This window comes from Saccopteryx bilineata, chromosome 2 (genome assembly GCF_036850765.1).
Source record: "Saccopteryx bilineata isolate mSacBil1 chromosome 2, mSacBil1_pri_phased_curated, whole genome shotgun sequence".
Taxonomy (NCBI): domain Eukaryota; kingdom Metazoa; phylum Chordata; class Mammalia; order Chiroptera; family Emballonuridae; genus Saccopteryx; species Saccopteryx bilineata.
Genome location: NC_089491.1, coordinates 303,369,663 through 303,390,892, shown reverse-complemented (window position 1 = coordinate 303,390,892; position 21,230 = coordinate 303,369,663). Strand labels below are relative to the sequence as shown.

The 21,230-nt window shown below is 46.6% G+C and overlaps 1 protein-coding gene across 1 annotated transcript; it reads right to left on the bottom strand.

The window, feature by feature from the left end:
• Window positions 1-7,661: 7,661 nt before the first annotated feature.
• Window positions 7,662-20,574, bottom strand: C2H1orf116 (chromosome 2 C1orf116 homolog). Its single transcript, XM_066261493.1, has 4 exons — window positions 20,407-20,574; window positions 15,318-15,503; window positions 11,708-11,885; window positions 7,662-10,466 (listed from the first exon to the last, which is right to left on the bottom strand). The coding sequence occupies exons 2-4, from the start codon at window positions 15,420-15,422 to the stop codon at window positions 8,908-8,910; spliced, it is 1,842 nt and encodes a 613-aa protein (XP_066117590.1). The 5' UTR covers window positions 15,423-15,503; window positions 20,407-20,574; the 3' UTR covers window positions 7,662-8,907.
• Window positions 20,575-21,230: the final 656 nt, after the last annotated feature.

The window sequence follows — 21,230 nt, the reverse complement described above, 5'->3', positions numbered from 1 at the left end:
GGAAAAGAGAGAGAGAGAGAGAGAGAGAGAGAGAGAGAGAGAAAACGGGAGGGGGCGGGGTGGAGAAGCAAACGGTCACTTCTCTTGCGTGCCCTGACCAGGAATCAAACCCTGGACATTCACATGCCAGGCCAAGATTCTACCACTGAGCCAGCCAGGGCCCAAAAGGGTATGTTTATATAGAAATTTTCCCTTGAAAGTCGATGTACTCATATTGATCAATGTCACCTTATTAAATTTAATTTTCTAAATAAAAATTTTAAAAAAGAAATGTAAATAAATCCTTTTAAAGACTAAAAAAAAAGATGTTCAGAGACATGCCATCCTCCCCCACCCACGGTCTTTATTCCCCTTTTCTCCCCAGTTTCTCTGCCCATCCTCTGAAGAGAATCAATCACATTAGCTTTTGGTTTATCCTTCCTGTATTTCTCCTTGCACAAATGTGCTGACACAGGTGTATTTTCCTAGGGCCTTTTATTCTTCCATGAAAGGCAGTGTGCTACATATGAAAAGAGAGCTGTGGGTGCTGGGTGGAGAGGGCCTGGAGGGGCTGGGGGGGGGTGTAAAGGGAACACTTAGCTGCGTTGGTCCAGGAGGGAGACGGCGGGGCACCAGCGTGGCTGTGGTGGTAGCAGAAAAAAAAAAAAAAGACTGGTTTGAATAATGTTTGGAGATGATATTATTTTGATTTATAATTGATTACTGAGGACGGTGTCGTGAATGGTATTTGGGTTTCCAGCTTTGCTCATTGGATGAATGCTAGTGTTGCTGACTGAGATAGAGGACACTGAGAAAGGGTCAGCTGTGGGGGTGCCTGCCCATGGGTCTGTGTTTGGACAGGTTGAGTTTGAAGTGGAGGTAGAATAGGCAGCTGAGGCATAAAGCACATAAGGGAGGCCTGAAGAAAAATTTCTAAAGCTGTGAATTCTGCCCTGGTCATCTGGACACAGAGATCAGGAAATGACGGTGCAGCAGCTCAGAGAATAGGATTCTCCACTCAATTCCAGTGTGTGTGGAGTTCCCCACACTGCCAAACAGGTCTCACTACCAGCTGGTTGTCTTACAATTCAACTCAGTTCTCACACTATCTACCTGGAGATAGCATCAGGTCCCGCAAGTTAATGCCTCAGTCCCATGAGAATGCCCTCTCCCTCCCTTCAGATGCCAACTGCAAGTCCAGGGTGTTTCCTGTGCTTCTGACCAATAGACTGTAAATCTATTGGTCTAGAGCATGGGTCTCAAACTTGCGGCCTGCGGGCCGCATGCGGCCCGCCGAACAATTTTGTGCGGCCCGCAGACTAATCCATGAAGTTCAAAATATTTTGGATAAAATTAAGGAAGCCTAGGGGCCTACTTGTATTTTTCATTTCTCTAGCATCCTAGCTAGATATTAGCTTAGTTAACAGCAGTTGTGATGCGAACTACAGTTTCTGGTTGTTTTGTGACACTGAGTAAACTGCATGTATGATTGTGCTTGTTGTACTGATTTTTTTTTTGTTTTCAACTGCAGTGAGAAAAGTGTCGCGTAACAGTTGCCTTTTGTAGACCTAGTGCGGCCCGCCGAATGGCTGTGATCTTGCTCTGCGGCCCACATACTGAGTTGAGTTTGAGACCCCTGGTCTAGAGGTTCCCATGACCCCTCAGTGGGTTTAATTTGTAAGAACAACTCAAAGAACTCAGGAAACCAGTTTACTCACTGGATTACCAGTTTATTACAAAATATAATAAAGGATATGAATTAACAGCCAGATGAAAAGATACCCAGGGCAAGGTCTGGAACAAAGGAGCGCTGTTCCCGTAGACCCTGGCACTGAAAATTTTCTTGTTTACCAACCTGGATGCTCTCCAAACTCTGTCCTTTTGGGTTTTTATGGAGGCTTCATTACAGAGGCATGATTGATTAAATCACTGGCCATTAGCTATTAAACTCAGTTTTCAGCCCCTCTACCTTCTCCAGAAGGGCATGGGTGAGTGGGACTAAACTTTCCCAGGTGATCAGCTCCCCATCCTTAGATTAATTTGGAGCTTTTAAAAAGTCCTTCATTGACACATAAAACACATCTTTGTCTCTCTCCTCACAGGAAATTTTAAAGGTTTTAGGATCTCTGAGCCAGAAATGGGGATAAAGACAAAATATAGATTTCTTATTAAAAATCACAATTTTAGTCTCATATAGAAGAAAACAAAACTAAACTAAACCTTGGTCATCACCCAACCTCTCCCTGCAGGAGGCTGGCTGCTCCAGAAAGCAGCCACCAGAGGATGTGCTCTTTTTCCAGGGCAGGGCGAAGTTAAAGGCCCATGGTGGTCCCTGCTTCTCAAGGTGGGCTAGAATTGTGCCTGATCTCATCGCCCCAAAATGAGAAGGATGTTGTATTTGAACCAAGTTCAATTAACTGATATCTTTTCAGCCCACAAGATGTACTCAGGGCCTTGGCTACTACAGAGTAGCTCTGACCTGAACGATTGGAGTGAGAGAGTTGCTGGGAGGTGAGACTAAACCTCTTTGCATATCCGAGCAACTAGACAGACAGGGAACAATCCAAATGAAACCCCGCTGAACCCCTCGGGGAGAGTAGAGTGGTCTGAGTTGGTGTGAGGGGGAGGCCTGGATACCAAGAGTCATCTTGTGTTGTACCCTTCACCCATTTCTGTCTGCGGAGCTCATTTGAATGAGCCACACCTATCCATGGATGAGAGAGTTTTTGAAAAGTCTCTTGAAAAGTGCTCATATCAGCAGGGGCCCTGATATGAGTGGAAGGAGAACTTCTTGGGTGTACTCTAACACACAGGGAGGGGAAGACAGGGACGGAGGGGCGGGAGGGGAGCTGGTGGCAGACTGTGTGTTGTGTTCATTCCCTCGGCATCTCTCACCCGAATCTACCGTTAAAAGCTCAAAGCAACAAAATGCTTAAAGTAACTTGATTTTCCATGAGAATAAAGAAAGGTCTGGGCTATGAGTCTGGCCTGGTGCGATTAAGAACAGTATGGGCAACGTGGGGTGATCAGGTGTGGGGATACCTCAAAGCAGCACACATAGATGGAGATAGAACACGGGAGGTGTGAGAGAATCTTGGCTGCAGAAGGTTCTGGAATCAGGCTTTTGTCTGTTTCAGGCTGAGGAATTTAGGTGTAGGCTAAGAAAAATTCAGTCCTCAAGGGGGGCTCATTTGGCATCAGAATTACATATGTCTATGATAATAATAGTAATAGATTTTGTTTATTGAGCAATTTGATGGTTTTTTATATGTATTATCTTATTTGATTCTATTGTCATAACAACTGCAACAGGTATTATTATTGCCTCTACAGTATTCATTTCTGTTATAAATTTCATTTTTTCACTCCATTTTTAAACCAAAAAACTGTAAGGCAGCATAAAACAAAGGAAGTTAAAGGAATCCGAAGAAATAAAAAAAACTGAGGTGTAGCCTGACCTGTGGTGGCGCAGTGGATAAAGCGTCGACCTGGAAATGCTCAGGTCGGCGGTTCAAAACCCTGGGCTTGCCTGGTCAAGGCACATGTGGGAGTTGATGCTTCCTGCTCCTCCCCCGTCTCTCTCTTCTCTCTCTCTCTCTGTCTCCCTCTCTCTCTCCAATCTAAAATGAATAAATAAAATTAAAAAAAAACAAAAAACAAAAAAAAAACACTGAGGTGTAGGGAGCTTTGTAGCCTGACTCTTAAGTTTGTGCTCTTGACCTCTATATGTTCTCAATCTCCTCCTCTCCCCTCCCCTCTCCCATCCATCCATCCATACATACATACATACATTCACCCACCCATTTATCCATCCATATTTCTTACTCTATCTACATCTACTTATAGATATAATTCCTCTTTAGGTAGGAAGTTGGATTAGAAAACCTAAAAATTTCCTTCCAGCTCTTAGGTTATATGACATATCTTTGACCTTAGATTATATTGTGATATTTTGGGTAGGGTGTTGGTATTCTTAATTAAGTTGCTTGGTCTTATTGAAACATATATTTTCAATGAAACTCACCTGGTCTAGAGGTGTGTGTGTGTGTGTGTGTGTGTGACAGAGACAGAGAGAGGGACAGATAGGAAGGGAGAGAGATGAGAAGCATCAATCCTTTGTTGCAGCTCCTTAGTTGTTCATATGTGCCTTGATCGGGGGGCTACAGCAGAGCAAGTGACCCCTTACTCAAGCCAGCGACCTTGAGTTCAAGCCAGCGACCTTGGACTTCAAGCCAGTGACCTTTGGGCTCAAGCCAGTGACCATGGGGTCATGTCTATAATCCCACACTCAAGCCAACAAACTTATGCTTAAGCTGGTGAGCCCACGCTCAAGCAGCAACCTCAGGGTTTCGAACCTGGGTCCTCTGTGTCCCCTCATGCTCTATCCACTGTGCCACCACCTGGTCAGGTTGGTCTAGAGCTTTTTCAGGATATCATTTTGCTTCAGATTATTTTGAACTCTGAATACATCGCAAGTGGTGAATAAGAACAACCATTCAGATGGAATGAGCAAGAGGGAGCAACGGCCTGGAATTAGAACATCACCTGTCTTTCCTCATGTGTGTGCTAAGTCAGTGATGACAATGACAGTGGTGATGGCAGTGATGGCAATGATGGTTATGAGTCCAGTGAGTCAAGGGCCCTTATCTCAAAAGGGATTTGAAGAGGTCATCCAATTTGTCTTCTTGGTTCTTAACTGATACCTGATTCATTTCTGAAATATGCCTACCCTATTTTTAAAAACTGTCCTAAAAATCTTGAAACCTTTTTTAGCCTTATTTCTTCCTGATTTTAGCCCAAGTTCCCTCCTGCTACATACATTTATTCTTTTTCTCCATTTAAAAAATACCTATTGAATAGCATATAGTTCTTTGAACCACATGGCAAAAGAACAAGAAAGAAAGCAAAAAGAAGCAAACTGTATGGTCATGGGTTGCAAGAGACTGATGTCAAAGGGGAAGCTGAGTTTGGGGAGAGAGGCTGGAAACAGATGGTTCTGCCTTCATGGAGACGCAAACACCATATTGGTACTGTATCTTTCGTTTCAAATTCCGGGAATCATGGTGTGGTTGAAGTTGAGTCATCTGGAAGGTGTGCCAAAGCCTGATTGTTACTTTGGGCTGTTATCTGCAGCAAGATCTCTCCCATTCCCTCTCAGTGCTGGTCAAGTGAGCTTCCTATCCTTTCTACATTTGCCCCCTTTGAGAAGGAAGAAGTAAGATCCAGAAGACAATACTATCATTTATGGAGTATCTACATTGTGTCAAACACTGAACTTTACGTAGTTTATATCACTTGTTCATCACCACAATCTTAAAAGGATGGTATTAGTCCCATATTACAGACTGAGAACTTTAAGGTTCAGAAAGTACTAGGGTTCCCTGATTGGTAAGTGAAAGGTTGAAATGAACCCAGATCTGTATTCTCCACAGTTACTCACATGAGGAAAAGAGCTGGGAGCATTTTATTTGCATTTATTCTTAGATTCTGACTTAAATGAACATGATTTCCCTTGTCCATGCCCAAGGCCTCCACCTCCTGTAGTCTGTGAGCCTATGGCTTCATATTGTGATAATATGACCCTTGTCTTCCTACATGTATGATCATGGATCAAAGGGTGGAGTAGCTCATCTCACATACACATATTGTAGACTCTGAAATCTTCACCTCTTGCTCTAACTCAGTGGTCGTCAACCTGGTCCCTGCCGCCCACTAGTGGGCATTCCAGCTTTCATGGTGGGCAGTAGCAGAGCAACCAAAGTATAAATAAAAAGATAGATTTAACTATAGTAAGTTGTTTTATAAAGATTTATTCTGCCAAACTTAGCAAAAATCTGACATAAAGTACTTGGAAGTAATTATTATTATATGCTTTAACTTGCTGTAATTCTGCTTTATAAATTTTATAAAGTAAAGTTACTTTCCTACTTTATAAATCACCATGACTGTGGAACTGGTGGGCAGTTAGAAAATTTTACTACTAACAGAGATACAAAAGTGGGCGGTAGGTATACAAAGGTTTACTACCCCTGCTCTAACTCATAACATCAAATAGGGTTTGCTCTCCAGTCTTTCGCTTACTCTTCCTTCCATGGAATAAGCACCGATTTTGTAGACCTGCCTTCCCCCAGGTTATAGGAGGCCTCTGCCAGACCATGCTTCCACTGCAGCGAGGCACTAAGACATGCCTGGGCTCATCCTCTGACCTCGCTGCGGGAGAGCGTGCAGCCTGCCCTGCCTAGTCACAGTGCAGAGCTCGCAGAGTAGCACCTGAGTGGTGATTCAGAGGAGCAGCTGCCAATATACCTGAGGGCACAGACCTGTCATGCCAGGCTGAGAGGCCAGCTCCTGTGTTTGGCAGATGGTCTGCTCCCAACAGCAGCAAGATTGCAGCAGGGTATAGCAGAGATACAAGGTCAAGTGGAAGTAGAGTTGTCACTTTGGTTTTTAAAACCAGATGACTGGCCTTTACACACTTCTGCCCAAACTCCTTAAAAAAGAAATAAGAATAACTCTGAAGACCCCCTCACCTCCCACCCAATCAGTTCAATCTGAATGAAGAGCAGTCCTATATGGGTACAAGAGGAAGCTACATTTCACAGGTGGGTCCAACATCGCCTTCAGGATGGCAGATGTCCTTATTAGGATCCCTTTGCCCTTCTTCAAAATGAGGACAACTGGGTTTGGGCTTACTATTCTATTCTTGAATCCCAAAGACCATCCATAGAAACATGTTCTTTGAAGGGTGAGGACATGGGATGCACGGCATCTTTAAATAACAAGGGAAGGGAGTCTCTCAAATTATGAGAACTGGGGGAGTGGGTATGCCACTAGGATGAGAATGCAGGGCTGAAAGTCAGGCTGCACGTAACTCTGTTTGGTCTGCAGAGAAATTATCCTTATTAGGGGGGATTTAACAGGAGATCCTTCTGACCAAACTGTCAGTCAGCCTTGTGTTGGTGTCAGGTTCCCAGATTCCTACTAAGTCTTACTTTACAGATAGCCCCAAGTGTCCCTATTTATCAGGGCAATTAATAAAAAACATAGCAATTGTTCCTCATGTCTTGAAATATTCACGTGAAGCAACTTGACCAAATACAGCATATCCACTGAGCCCTCTAGAAGGGGCCTTGTTTCTTTTGAGGAGTCTGTAATGAGACTTGGCTGGGCCAATTGTAGGAATCCTGTCAGCTGTGACAGACCAGGTCTTCAACCAGGGCCAGAAATAAGGCACCGGGCTTTTGGGTGTGTGTGAGTACACAGAAACTGTCACACCCACACCCCACATACCGTAACAGGGTGGAGTGGGCCACTTGTCCTTACTTTAACCTTCTCATCATGTTCAGAAATACTGTGCTTTGATGGTGAGGGGTTCTTAAGGACACAGCCTAAAAATGCTTGGCCAACCTAAAGGGCACCTTTCCAACAACAGTTTCCTTTATCTGCCCCTCACATCCAGAGATCTTGGACTCCAACCAGGTCACAACCCTGAATAACATTTTCTAAGGGGAAGCAGGAGTCATGTCTAGCTATGTCTGATCCCCAAGCTTGTATTAACATGCTCACAACGCCTATCTATATTGCCTTCTTCTGGCATTTTCTCAAGTTGCATAACCTGGTCATGAAATTTGGGGTTAATAATACTACTACTTTCCAAAGATAAAATAAAAAGGCAGAACAGGTATGACATGAACAACATTTAATCTCTGATATTTCAGAAGACACTTCAGGATCTTAAAGGGTCCTCGGGGTGCTGTGTGGATGCACACAGATACTGCTAGGGGGAGGGCAGCAGGAAATCAGTAGCCCAGCTCTGTTACTAAGTGGCAGTGCCCGTGGATGAGTCACTTCCCTTCTCCAACACGACTGGATTTGAACTTCTCTAAGGCCCCTCCCAGCTCTGATATTCTGTGAATAACTAGCAGAGAATGTATTGGGCTGATTTTGCTTAGGCACTAAGAATGGTAAAAACTACCTGCAATAAATAGGCAAGACCTAAAACAGTTCTTCGGCACAGTAAGTATCAAAGCCTCCAGGCTCAGGCTCCCATCTAATGTTAGCACAGTCCTGGGGTCAGTCATGAGCAGACTGAGATAGAGAACAGAATAACAGAATCAGGGACCACTGAACATTTGTTATTGAATTTATCAAGTCCATGGGCAAGGACCCTCCCAGTGGAGGTGTGCTATTTGACCACTTATCCTGTCTTCTCAGACTAACAGAGCTCTGCTCAATCAACCTAGAGTTTCAGTTACAGGAATGTGTCCTATCCTTGGGACAGGGAACAGTGCGAAGGCAGCAGGTAAAGAGATAACAAACCAACTCCCCATCCCCAGGCCCCAGTCCAGAAGGCCAGCACTGAGAGAGGATGCAGCACAGTCTGAGCCCGTCTCCATGCCTGGCGGGGATTCTGGGACACCCACATTTCAGGTGACGCTGCACAATGCCGAATGTCACTGGCACATCCATAGTCTCATTTGACTGTTTTTTCAGGCTTAGCCACCCCTCTTCACTCAGTTAGGTTGAACTCTCGTACAAAAATCTCCAAATCTCCAACATGAGCAGAATTCTGAGCAATGATTCCTGTGTCTTATAAATAGCTTCAATGATATATACAGCCTAAAATACACACACACACACACACACATACACACACACACACACACACACACACACACACACACAGGAAATCATCTTCAGGATGCTGGTACTCATTGGCACAACCACCCTGAATATAAGCGTAGGCTTGGGCTCTGGTCTCTCCGTCCCCTTCACCTCAGAGAGCAGAGCATCGGAGAGAAGCCTAGCCCTGCCCAACCCCTGAGCAGTGAGATGGGCAAGGCTCCTAGGTGGAGCCCTGGGTGTCTTCTTGTCCGACAGGAGGCAGGGAGGAGGTTGTGTGGGCAGTGCTGGTGGCCAGCGCCTATGTTACTCCTTCAACAGTCCCAGCTTCTTCAGAGCTTCCCTCCTGTGTTCATCAGGGATGCCTTTCGGGGAAATCTTGACACTGACACAAGTGGGTCGAGGCAGCTTGTCATGGCTTTGTCCTTGGTAAGACAGGTGCCAGGAGCTCTGCTCCTGCTCCTGGCCAGCCAGCTTGCTCACACGGATACCTGCGAAGTCTTTCCTGGTGCCCAAGGAGGCGGGGCGGGGCCGGGAATTACGTAAGACATTGGGTGAAATCTTGTCCAAGAAGGAGTCTTTTCCAAGAGAGGTGCTGGTTTGGGGGCTGGGGTCTTTCCCGGCTGAGAGGTAGCTGCTCAGCCCCACCCCCGAACGCTCCAGAGTGTTGGACTTGAAGTTCATCTGTCTCAGGCCAGGAATGCTGCTCTCCTGGAGAGTCAGCCCTGAGTTCCGCAGTGGCTGGGCCAAGGGACTATTGACCCCTAGGGCGGTAGGAATGGGAATCGGCATGGATTTGGCAGCTGGAACCTTCCCTGGAGCGGGTTCCTGGGCAGGAATCAAAACTTTGCCTGGAGAAGCGCCCTGAGCCAGAGCTGGAGCTTTCACTGGGTAGGGTCCGCGGGCTGGAGCCCTCCCTGCAGCAGATGCAGCGGCTGCGACGGGAGCTGCAGGCTGAGCCAGAGCGGAAGCTGCCCCTGGAGCTGGAGCCGGGGAAGGGGCCTGAGCACGCGTCCCGGGGAGTCTAACGGAGCTGGGGGGCTTACTAAAGTGGGGGCTGGGCTCGTCTCGGTCCTGGGGCAGCCCCAGCTTCTCCAGAGCTTCTCTGCGTGCTTTCCTCTGCTCCTGCAGGGAAGAGGCCAGGCCGGGATCCCCGGGGGCAGCCTCGGAGTGGCGGGACCGCCAGTTGTGGGGATCGCTGTGGAAACTGCTGCGGCTGCTTTTAAGAATAATATTAGGTGGCAGCTTCCGGGCCTTAGGCGCTGGGAGGGGAGCCAGCTGGGCATTTAGATCCCCCTCTGATGAGCTGGGAAGGTCTGCAGCTCTCACATTCTGAGACGACATGGCAGAAGGAGGCTGAGCTTGTCCTGATGCCCCTGTTAAGCCTTTCTCATTGGCTTTTTGGGACATGGCCTCTGAAGAAGTGTCTTTTCTCCTCTGGGGGCCGAGCGATGTGTGGCGCTGGAGTGTGAGGCTCTCCTTCCCTGGCCCGTTGGGCAGGCTGTCTTCCCCACACTGCTCCGGCTGGGCGTCCCGGAAGGCCTCTGGTGGGGGGATGAGAGCTGTGTCCAAATCAAGGGCAGCCTCCTGAAACTTGGCTGGAGCCTGGCCGGGTTTCCTGCTCTGGCTGACCTGTTCTCTCTCAGGGTCTGGGATGAGCCTCTCAGGTTTCCCTGGGGGATGGCTATCAGTCTGGGTGCTGCTTTTCCTGAGGCTCTGGTTCCCGCCGATATGGATATTTCTGGGGAGGCTGTAGGAGCCGGATCTGAAGCCCAGGCCTTGGGATTCAGGCAGATGAGGTGAGCTGGACTGAGTCACTCTCCTTGGCTCTGGTCTTTGCTGAACGGTTGTCTCCTCTGGATGGCCTGTGAGATTCCCAGAGAATAGGCAAAGAAGGGAGGACAGAGGTGAGAACCTTGCTGCCCAGGGAAGAGCAAATATTTCCTGAACTCTAATCTCTAGTTTGCGTGGATGGGTTTCGTTTGCGTTGTTTCTTTGCTCTTAAAGGGGCAGCACTATTATCTGGATATCATTTAGACTAAAAACAATACTAGCAGATTCCCTTCAACTAAGGATTAATTTTTCATGACAGTAGGGGAAGGGGCTGCCCCAGGTAGCTCCATGCCCTTGATGCAGGCTCTTCCTAACCCCCTACAGATGTGCCAGGGCTGGGATTCAGGACAGTCCCTCTAGCTATCTTGAGGGTCCCAGGTAGCTAACTGAGCCCAGTGGAAGCACTGAACACAAATAGCATGAACAGGTGATTTGCTCTTGATTTGACTGGTCTTCCACCTTCTCCTACCTTCACTTTCTATAAGTACCTGGATGATTCTATGATGACCAGAGTTGCCCCCACACCAGAGAGTGACATGGACTCTTTTTCCTTCCAGTGAGCTGGTCAGGTGCATCAGGCCCCCTGGCCAGAGAATTAGTCTTAGGTGGCAGTGAAGTCCCATGTCCCCATTTACTGTTCTAGCTTCAGGGAGAGTCTAACACATTATCAGTAAATATTTGTTAAATGAATGAGTAGAATGATTGCAGCCTTGATACCAGTGGGACACTCTTCAGGACTTAAGTGCCATCCTCCTGTCCTGGGTCACAGGCCCCACACAGTCACACTCCTGTGCCATCCTCTCCCCCTGCTACCGAGCCTTAGTGCTACTGCCTCCCCACACTCTCCCACAAGGGCTTTAAGGTGCCACCTACTTAAGGGAGCCCTTCCCTCTTCTTATCTCCTGCAGCCTCAGCCTGTGTCATTCAGATTAGCTCCCAGACGAGTCAGTCTCTCCAGAGCCAACCGCCCACCCCTCCCTCACCAGTTGTATCTATTTGGAATTCCTCCGTGAGTGGACAGGAGCTGGTCAAACCCCTTTCCCTCCTGGGTCTCTGATACATATAGAAAGACATAGGAAGCTGGCGTGTCTGCAGTCCCTCCTTCCCTCCAGGAACAAGGCTTTATTCTAGCCAGGAGTAGAGAGTTATGCAGTCATGCCTTCTTCTGCCTGTGACCCTTAGATCAAAGAGCAAACAAAGTGGAAAGTGGCCAGATGGATGTTCATATTTTCTGGGTTTTGCTAGAGGTGCTACCGCAGACAGTCTCTCTTACCCTGGGAAGCAGGCTGGATTATGGGCAGTGCTCGGGGACTCTGGGGAGTGGTGGCTTGCTCAGACTCGTCAGTGGACAGTCCGCTGTCAGCCTCAGTGTCCAATGAGCCAATGGTCTCCTCCAGGAAGAGCAAACACTCCTTCTCTTCAGCGGACAGGAAGTCGTAGCTGCTGTCACTCTGGAGTGGAGAGAGGAGGCAGGAGAGGAGGAGGGCGCTGTGAGCGGGAGCTCTGCAGAAACTGGTGGGGCCTGTGAACCACCCTGGGTTGGGGAAGGAATGCTGAAGAGCTGGAAACCTTTCCACGATGCTACTCTGAGAACCTGCTGGAGCTGCTTCCTGAAACTACAGGCACCAGGGAAGGCAGAGACTGCTGGGCTTCTCCACTAGCACCCAGCTCTGGTAGCTGGGCAGGCAAACGGCAGGTGGCCTTTCTTTTGCCTAATCTTGGGTGAATGCTTAAGAGCACAGATCAGAAGCAGTCCCAGGTTCTAATTCCAATTTCTCTGTGTGACCTATGCCAAATATTTCACTTTGTATGTCTCTGACTTTGCTCTAAATCAGAGGTCCCCAAACTTTTTACACAGGGGGCCAGTTCACTGTCCCTCAGACTGTTGGAAGGCCGGACTATAAAAAAAACTATGAGCAAATCCCTATGCACACTGCACATATCTTATTTTAAAGTAAAAAAACCAAAACGGGAACAAATACAATATTTAAAATAAAGAACAAGTAAATTTAAATCAACAAACCGACCAGTATTTCAATGGGAACTATGGGCCTGCTTTTGGCTAATGAGATGGTCAATGTGCTCCTCTCACTGACCACCAATGAAAGAGGTGCCCCTTCCGGAAGTGCAGCGGGAGCCGGATAAATGGCCTCAGGGGGCCGCATGCCGACCGCAGGCCGTAGTTTGGGGACCCCTGCTTTAAATTATATGAACAACAGAAAGATTTGACCTTCAACTTGAATGGTATTGCTTTTTTTTTTTTTTTTTTAATAAATTTTTATTAATGGTAATGGGATGACATTAATAAATCAGGGTACATATATTCAAAGAAAACATGTCTAGGTTATTTTGTCATTAAATTATGTTGCATACCCCTCGCCCAAAGTCAGATTGTCCTCCGCCACCCTCTATCTAGTTCTCTGTGCCCCTCCCCCTCCCCCTAACTCTCTCCCTCCCTCCCTCCCATATCCTCCCTCCCCCCACCCTGAATGGTATTGCTTTTAACTTTTTCAAAGTACTTCTGCATACTTGATCTGGCATGTCAAGGACAGTCTGAGGACAAACAGGAAACAGCCTTCTACTGGGTGCCAGGCCAATGGGAACAGTGGTATGACTAGCCACAGATAAACTTACTAAATAATTTATCTTTGACTCTGAAATGCACTCCATCAGGAGTTTTTCCCTTGATTTACCTTCTTGATGGTATTTGGCTCTGCTAACATTCAAACAAGTGTGTACTCCTTAAGCAAATATTAACTTAAGGGGGAAGGGGGAAGAAACTGGGTGAGTACTAGAGGGAGAAAGTGATTTGGTAATAAGTATTAAGTAGATATTAAATGAATAATTTAAATTATAACAAAGCCCAGAGAATATCTGAAAAATATGCTATGGTAATTTCAGATGGTTACTGCCTGTGTTCCAAAAGGCCAGGAAGATCCATGGGACAGTCACTCTCCGTACAAGAACACTGAAGGGATGAACTGAAAGGAGAAATGGAATTATATAAAATTTGGCCTGCGTCCCTTGCTGGCAGGAAAGATTTTAGAATAGCCCTAAAAATATCCTGGGCAGAGGGAAGATGGTTGTTGGAAAAACCCTTCCGGTTCCCAGACTCCTTAGAGAGCCATCTGTCAGTTGACTGAGTGAGGCCTACGTTTCAAGCGAAACTCCAAGCATAGCCCTTGGGCGTCCTGAAGCTGACTCCAGGGGTTCTCTGAGCAAAGGTCTTCTTTACTGCCCTCTTCCAGCTGAAAGAGCCCTGCCAAAGATAAGGCGGCTCCGAACCTCTCCTTTTGTGGATGATTCTCTTTGAAAACCATTAATCCTGGTCATAGCCTGTGTCCGATGGTTATATTCATATTGGCATCAGCTTAACAGAAACAAAGCGATGTGGCCCCAGTATCTAGCAGGCGTCCCCAAACTACGGCCCGTGGGCCGCAATTTGGCCCCCTAAGGCCATTTATCTAGCTCCCGCTGCACTTCCAGAAGGGGCAACTCTCTCATTGGTGGTCAGTGAGAGGAGCACTGTATGTGGGAGCCCTCCAATGGTCTGAGGGACAGTGAACTGGCCCCCTGTGTAAAAAGTTTGGGGACCCCTGAAAGTCAAAAAGAAATTATATACAGACTGCCTGCACTTTGGATTTTATCTGCTGTTTTTTCTAATCCATTTTTACATATCAAAACTCACTGACAATATCAAACATGCTTGAATACAGTAGAGAACCTTATAATCCTTAACTTTCCAAATACCTCTAGAGCAGTGGTCCCCAACCTTTTTTGGGCCACAGACCGGTTTAACGTCAGAAAATATTTTCACAGACCGGCCTTTAGGGTGGGACAGATAAATGTATCACGTGACCGAGACAAGCGTCAAGAGTGAGTCTTAGACGGATGTAACAGAGGGAAATCTGGTCATTTTTTAAAAATAAAACATCATTCAGACTTAAATATAAATAAAACGGAAATAATGTAAGTTATTTATTCTTTCTCTGCGGGCCGGTACCAAATGGTCCATGGACCGGTACCGGTCCGTGGCCCGGGGGTTGGAGACCACTGCTCTAGAGCACAGAAAGCCATAAACCATAAATTCTTGGGTGTTATTATGTGTGTGATGAATCCTAAACAAGAAAGGAATGCTTACGTTTGGACATAGGGCAGATTTTCTCTTTCACACCAGCCATAAAATAATTGAGATTTAAATTCATGCCCAGAAAAATTACAATTTATTATGTGCCACATGCAAATAGTTAAAGAGTGCCTTGGAAAAGTCTCAGTCTCTGCTCAAAGATAGACTATGTCTTTTCTACATAGAGGTACGTGCTAAGTGCTTTATATGCATTTCACTTACTTCACCCCAAGAACCCTAGGGATTCAGTTTTAATTATCCCCATTTTAAAACTAAGGGAACTGAAGCTTAGAGAAATTAAGTAATTTGCCCAAGGTCGTACAGCTTTTACTAGGGAACCCAGATCGGTTTGGCTCCAGAGCCCAGACTCTTAATTACTCTATTCTCTTTGATCTTTTAAGACTGAAGGAATGCTGCTAATCACAGAGAACCTGAGGGATCCATGTGCTGCAGGATCTACATTCTAGTTTCCACCATGGCCTCAGATCACTGGCCTGCTCTCTCACCTCAACTCAGACCCCCAGCCTAATGAAAGCTAGAAAAAGTCTCATTTGTCCTGTTGCGCTGGGGTGGTCCCACCCTATTCTCTATAGAACCAGCGGTGACTCAGAGGCAGAAAGCATCACTGGAATGATTCACTCCCTGACAAGGAAGATGAAAGAGAAGGAGCAGTGAGCCAGGACAGTGGTGGGCAGGGTGGGGTGGGCAGGGCAGGTGTGCAGAGAGCAGGCCAGGTTGCAGGACAGAGAGTACATACAGATCCAGAGCGGGTGGAGGTGGTGCTCGTCATGCTGTTCCAGCTGCCGACGCGGGTCACGGGTTCTGAGCCAGGCCCCTCTGGCCACAGCTCCCTCTCGGGCATTGCCAGAAGCAAGCTGCAGGGACGGTGAAAGGGGCTCCCAGAGGGGAAGCGAAGGGAAGCGAAGAATGTCCCAAGCTGGGCCTGAAAAGAAAAGAATCAAAGCCATGTGTGAGCCAAGCCTCGGCTCTGGCAAGGCTCTGCCCAGGCCCTGGAGCAGCATGGCGGCAGGGACACCAAGCAAGCAGAGAGCTGGAGGGGGCCGTGGACAGCCATTACCCAAACCCAAACCCCCAGCCTGCATGGAAGAACACATAAGCTGGCTCACATACATGCAAAAGGACGGACTTAGGTGGTGGAGAAGCACAGAAAGGAAATTCCATCACTTTCTTTAGTCACCTTTTTCTCTGAACTAGGGAGCTTACCCTACATTCTCATTACTATAAACAACAAATGTTACAAGGGTTAATAACTTGGATTTTGGAGGTAGTTCGATCTGGGTTCAAGTTTAGCCATTTACAGTTATGTGACGAGGCAAATTACACTTTGAGTTTGTTTTTCCTCATTAAATAAGTTTAGTGTAAGGATTAAATAAGATAGCACAGTTTAGCTGGTAGTAAATATTCAAGCACGTAATGAATAACTAACTACTACTGTTCTTATAATAAGAAAGAAAAACAAAATCTCTCTGGGAATCAAAATAAACTGAAGGGAGTTTAGAAAAGAAGGGTTTATGTTAAATGGGAGACTACAGGCTTGAAATGAGACTTAGGGCCTGTAATAGTACCTGCTTCATAGGGAGGGTTGTTTTGAAGATACAATAAAATATTCTATGTACAACTCTTGTGAAGTCCATGACCCAATTGTTAGCTACTATCATAGTCAACATCACCAACATCACAACAGCCACCAACATAGCCAGCAATACCTCCCTAGCCTAGGACATACATGCATAGCACCTACAGTGGTCGGTACAAAACCAATTTCTCTCTTGAGCACCATTCCCTCTGTTGTTGGTCTTACTCCAATGACATTGCCTAACCTGTGTCAAATGAACAAGAGAAATGCCCTATATAGTGTCCTCCCAACTCCAACTCCTAGGAAAAAAACCTCAAGCTCATTGTACTAATAGTAATAGCAAAGGATGGCAGTGCCGTCTTCCTTCTGAAAATCACAAAGATTTTCACATGCCTTTTTGTGGGAAACACTCCATCAGAGTTGGAAATGCCAGGGTAACTCATCTATAGGAAAATGAAATTCTAAAAGAATAAAGATTAAAAGACAGGCCAAATAGAGGGTTGGGGGAGAGGTGGACTACAGAATATAGAATACAGTCTGATTCTGAATCCATGTTCTCCCATGACTTTATTTTCTACCATCTTTCCCACCCTTCCAACATTAAGTAAATGTGTTCTATTTGAGATCTTGGGACTTGGGGTTTCGATTCCAGGGCTGGTTGTCCCTTTCCCAATAACTGCTCCCAATGCCAAAGCCAAGTTTGCTATGTGAGTCAGCCTGCTAGCTCCATAGAGATGACAAGTACAAGGCCTCACAGAGCTCCTCTCCTGCTTAGTAGAAGGCTCTCAAATGGGGCAGGTAGGAGGGACAGGGCAATGGTGAATGAACAGGGAAGATCTCTAATGACACATGTAATTTGTGAGAGTCCAGAGCCTCTCGGGAGATAAAGAGGAGACCAGAAGAGACGGAGATGCCAAAGACACCCGATGATAAGTCGTCATTGGGTAAGATAGCTCTTAGGGTTCCTTCATGAAGTTAGTTCCTCAATATCCAGAACCACAAAGAAACAGAAACAGGAGGAGTCATGTGAAATGAAGTTCAGTCATCTCAGCTGTTCGCTCCCCTGATGACTGTCTAAGTTCAAAGAGTTCTAACTCATTCTTGATGTTCCATGGCATTGAGGCCATTACAACAATGGGGACCGATCTCTCACAAGCCTAGGCACACAGAAGGTGCTTAAAAAATGCTAGATGAATAACTTGTCATCCATTTTAGTGTTTGTTGAGTGGAGTTATTGGAAGACCACTTTTTTTTGGCTTCTACCCTATTAATGAAAGTTCCTTCTAAAAGATTTTATTTCCCAGAGAAGACATGGCTCAGTGAAATTTGGGCCATGCTTCCAGTTAAAGTTAAACTAATAGGCATGGGGCACGCACTGTTTCCAAGCAGTCAGTGTAGATCCCAGGACCTAGTTTTTGGTTCCAGTTTTCTTATCTATTAAATTGAGGCAGTAAATATTAAAAGTGGCTACTGTAATTAATATAATATTCTCTGTGAATGGGTGAGAAGATGCTGTCTCTTCCTTTCAGAGAAAATTACTACTCATGTTCTTCCAAGTACACTCCAGCCTTTACAGTAGTTTGCTAGCCCACCCTTCCTCCCCGGGTGCCTATCACACTCTCATTTGGGAACCAGGATTGCCTGAAGCAGCTGGGGGAGATAGAAACAATACAAATAGCACTCCTTTAAAAAACGTATCTGGTATAGCTTATAACATGCTTTAGATATGCTAATTAGATCTTCAAAACAACCTGACAACTCAGGCAGGATGTGACATTTTTATGTGACAGATGGGAAAGATGGAGTGCTCCCTGACTCCCCTCCCTAAGGGGAGTAAGGGATGACCTGTAACTGCACATACAGGGCAGCCTGTGGCCCCTGGCCCTCCAGAGAGCATCTCAGACTGTCCCGATGCAAGAGGACCACTTACCAAAAGAAGGATCATTGGCCACCCTGACTAAATGCTAAAAGCCCTACAGTCCCCTTCCCCTATCTCACACCGTAAACCCTGCACATTATTTAGTTTATCTAGTTCAGCTTTATGCTTCCACCAGGGTTTGCCTCAACAACAGACATTTCCAGAGCAAAGAAATTACCCCAAATTCCACTGAGGATCTTATCATCGGGCGCTACATAACCACAGTAGCGATGACTCTGCACCTGAAACTTCAGCTGAATGAGCCCTAATGCACTTGCACCTTGTCACCACACCTTGTTTTCTGACGCAGAGTCTGACCAGCAAAGCCTCCTCTCCCCACTCCCCTCCCCACCAGTCTGACCAGCAAAGCCTCCTCTCCCCACTCCTGTCCCCACCAGTCTGACCCACGAAGCCTCCTCTCCCTACTTCCACCCCCTGCATTTGGCCTGGTCTGGATGCAGCATTTCCTCCCACCAACTTTACAACCTTGAAACTTGGGGACTATTTCAGGGCAATTATCGAAACCTGAGGTATGTCCACCTGATAAGAAGCCTGAGAAAAAAGCAAAACACTCAGGTGTTTTGGTATCTTTTAACCCTTGACCTCTTCGGGGGACTTGTTGGGAGGAGGGAATGGGTTAAGAAATTTTGCAGACAGCCTATAGTCGGGCCCAGTCACACATTAAATATTAACTACTCCACTGAAGCCAGCCAAGCCTTGGAAGAGAGTAAATAAATAACATGTGGAATTCTGGTATCTGAAGAGGGTGGGGTGGTGAGAAGGCTTCAGCCCCATTCCACCTTGGTTTCTCTGTACCTTCTAACTAGACTCCTCCTATGAGCCCACCCCCACATCCTCCAGGAGCTCAGCTTCCCTCTCCAGTAGACAAGTAGGTGCCTATTCCTCTGCTGACCAGGTGTCTGCTTTTTGCTGACTACCGAACACTGTGCCTCAGGCTGGAAAACATCCCAGAAGTTAGACTACAAGCTGCACGGTGCATGTTGCTGTGTGTTAAGGCAATGATATACTATCCCTTTCCACCACTGCATTTGAGGGAAGGGCTCGGTAGAAATACTCTCTGCACAAGAGCTTTTTTGATACTGCAGGCTATAGTTATTGCTGACAAGTTTGCCACCTACTGCAGCAGCCCTGAGTTTGGTGGGCCGGTTCTGTGGTGTGGACTAAGCTAATGCCTAAAGCTGCCCTTGACAGGACTTGAAACCCAGAACTGCATATTCACTCAGAGCTCGTGCGTTCTAGGCCCTGGGAGCCCGGCGCTGGGGTCTTCCTGCTTCCCTCTTTCTTGCAGCAGGAGAAAGGAGGAAAAGAGGCAGATACAGACCAGAGTGTCAGCCCCCGAGGTGGATGATGGAGAGAGCTGACTTACTATTCTGACTTGACTTCTACATCCCGCTTCCTGGTGTAGGTAACCCTGCACAACATACTGCCAACTGGGACACCTGAAGGGAAATAAACAAAACCACTGTGCTGGTCTGGGTCCCCTCTCTGTGGACACTGCCACACTACTCTGTCCTGAACCCCACTCGGAACTTCTACCAGAGTTGACACGCTACTGTGAAATAGGAATGTGGGTGAGGCCCCAGCACAGCCCAGTAGCTTTCTGTTTGCCAGTCCTGTGTCTATTAACAGGTAAAGTCATAAAATTAATTGAGTTGAACCCAAATAAACTGGAATCTGCAATTAAATTATTCAAGGGTTTTCCAGAGATGAGCTGGGAGCCTGAGCTGGAGTTTTCCCAATGTAACCAAACCTCACACCCCCTTACAAACAGCCTAGCAGAGCTCGCACCTTAAGCACCTGTCCATAGGCAGCTCCATTATCACATTGCCCTTATTGAGCACACACGCGCTGCACCCTTTATTTAAATAAAGATAGAATATGAGTTGACAAGGCCATGGGAGAATTTCTGGTTAGAACTGCAATGGAAAACCACTTTTCTCTTCCTGGGTGAACCTCATTTTGACTTCTCTACTCCACTATTCTCTTCCAAAGTCACAACTCAATTTGAATTGCTTAGAGATGGAAATTTCCAAACCAAACCCATTCCCCCACCCCTTTCTTGTCAGCATAATATACTTATCCAACTAAATAGACTGATGGGGAAAAAAATGCATTCCAGCCCTGGTCTCCACAAAAGCACTTCAATACAACCTCCTCTGATCTCCGACTGGCCTCAGATAGTTGAGGAACAGAGAGGGAAGTCCCTAGCTGGGGTGTACAGAGCTCCCCATAACCCCGTGGCTTTAAATTCCCATAAAGCACCCCACACCACCTGGCTACAGAATAAGCAATAATTAGAGAGTAACTCACCTTCACTGTGTAGGGATCTGAAGAGAAGAAAGAAATACCCTTATATTTCAAAGGGCAGAGATAAGACAGAGACTGCTTCCCCTGTCTCCAACTGTTTTCTTCTTTAGACCTCTTCCTGATTTACCTGGACAGGTAAATGCTTCATCTGTGTTGGCTCACCCCACCCTACCACTGACTCTCAGCCAATCCCAGCCTTCCCTCCCTACTTCTCATTCCAGCTGTTTCTCCAGGGAGGACGTGGGAGGAGAATGGGCAGGGAGGTGCTGCTCTCACTTAGCCAATCATCTCTTGCCATCCCTTCCCCCATTTAGAGCCAATAAAGAGCCCTTGAAAAAAAGGAGGGCTGGAAGGAGGGGGGACTGGTTTGGGCTGAGACTGGAAAAGGAGAGTTGGCAGGGAGGGAGTCGCCCCCCTAAAACATTTTTTTTTTAATTTTCATATAGAGAAACATAGTCCACTGGACAGTATGCTTTTTTGCATGTCTTTTTGAAAGTAGGTTTTCCATCTAGAGCTGCCTTCTTCCAGTTGGAACTAAGTATTCCTCTGAATTCTCCAAGTTAAAATTCTCTGTGGCCCGTTCGGTTAATGGCTTTTCTGATCTTTCAGAATCACTTTTATCCTCAAGCCTTTTCCTGCCAAATCGTAATGCTTCAGGCTCCACACAGGGCTGCTGAAGAAAATGTCTAAGAGAGGGGATGCCTGAGCTGACACACCTTTACCCCCCTCAGTTTACCAACAACCTTCCTGGCCTCATTTATTTGTGGGGGAAATGAAACTGTTTTCTCCCTCAAGAGGTCCCTGATGAAAAGCAACTGGACATCCTT

Coding starts and splice junctions, on each gene's coding strand:
- C2H1orf116 (XM_066261493.1), bottom strand. CDS start 15,422: ATGCCCGAGAGGGAGCTGTGGCCAGAGGGGCCTGGCTCAGAACCCGTG. Junction 11,886..15,317: donor CCTCCACCCGCTCTGGATCT/GTATGTACTCTC, acceptor TCTCCACTCCAG/AGTGACAGCAGCTACGACTT. Junction 10,467..11,707: donor AATCCAGCCTGCTTCCCAGG/GTAAGAGAGACT, acceptor GGAATCTCACAG/GCCATCCAGAGGAGACAACC.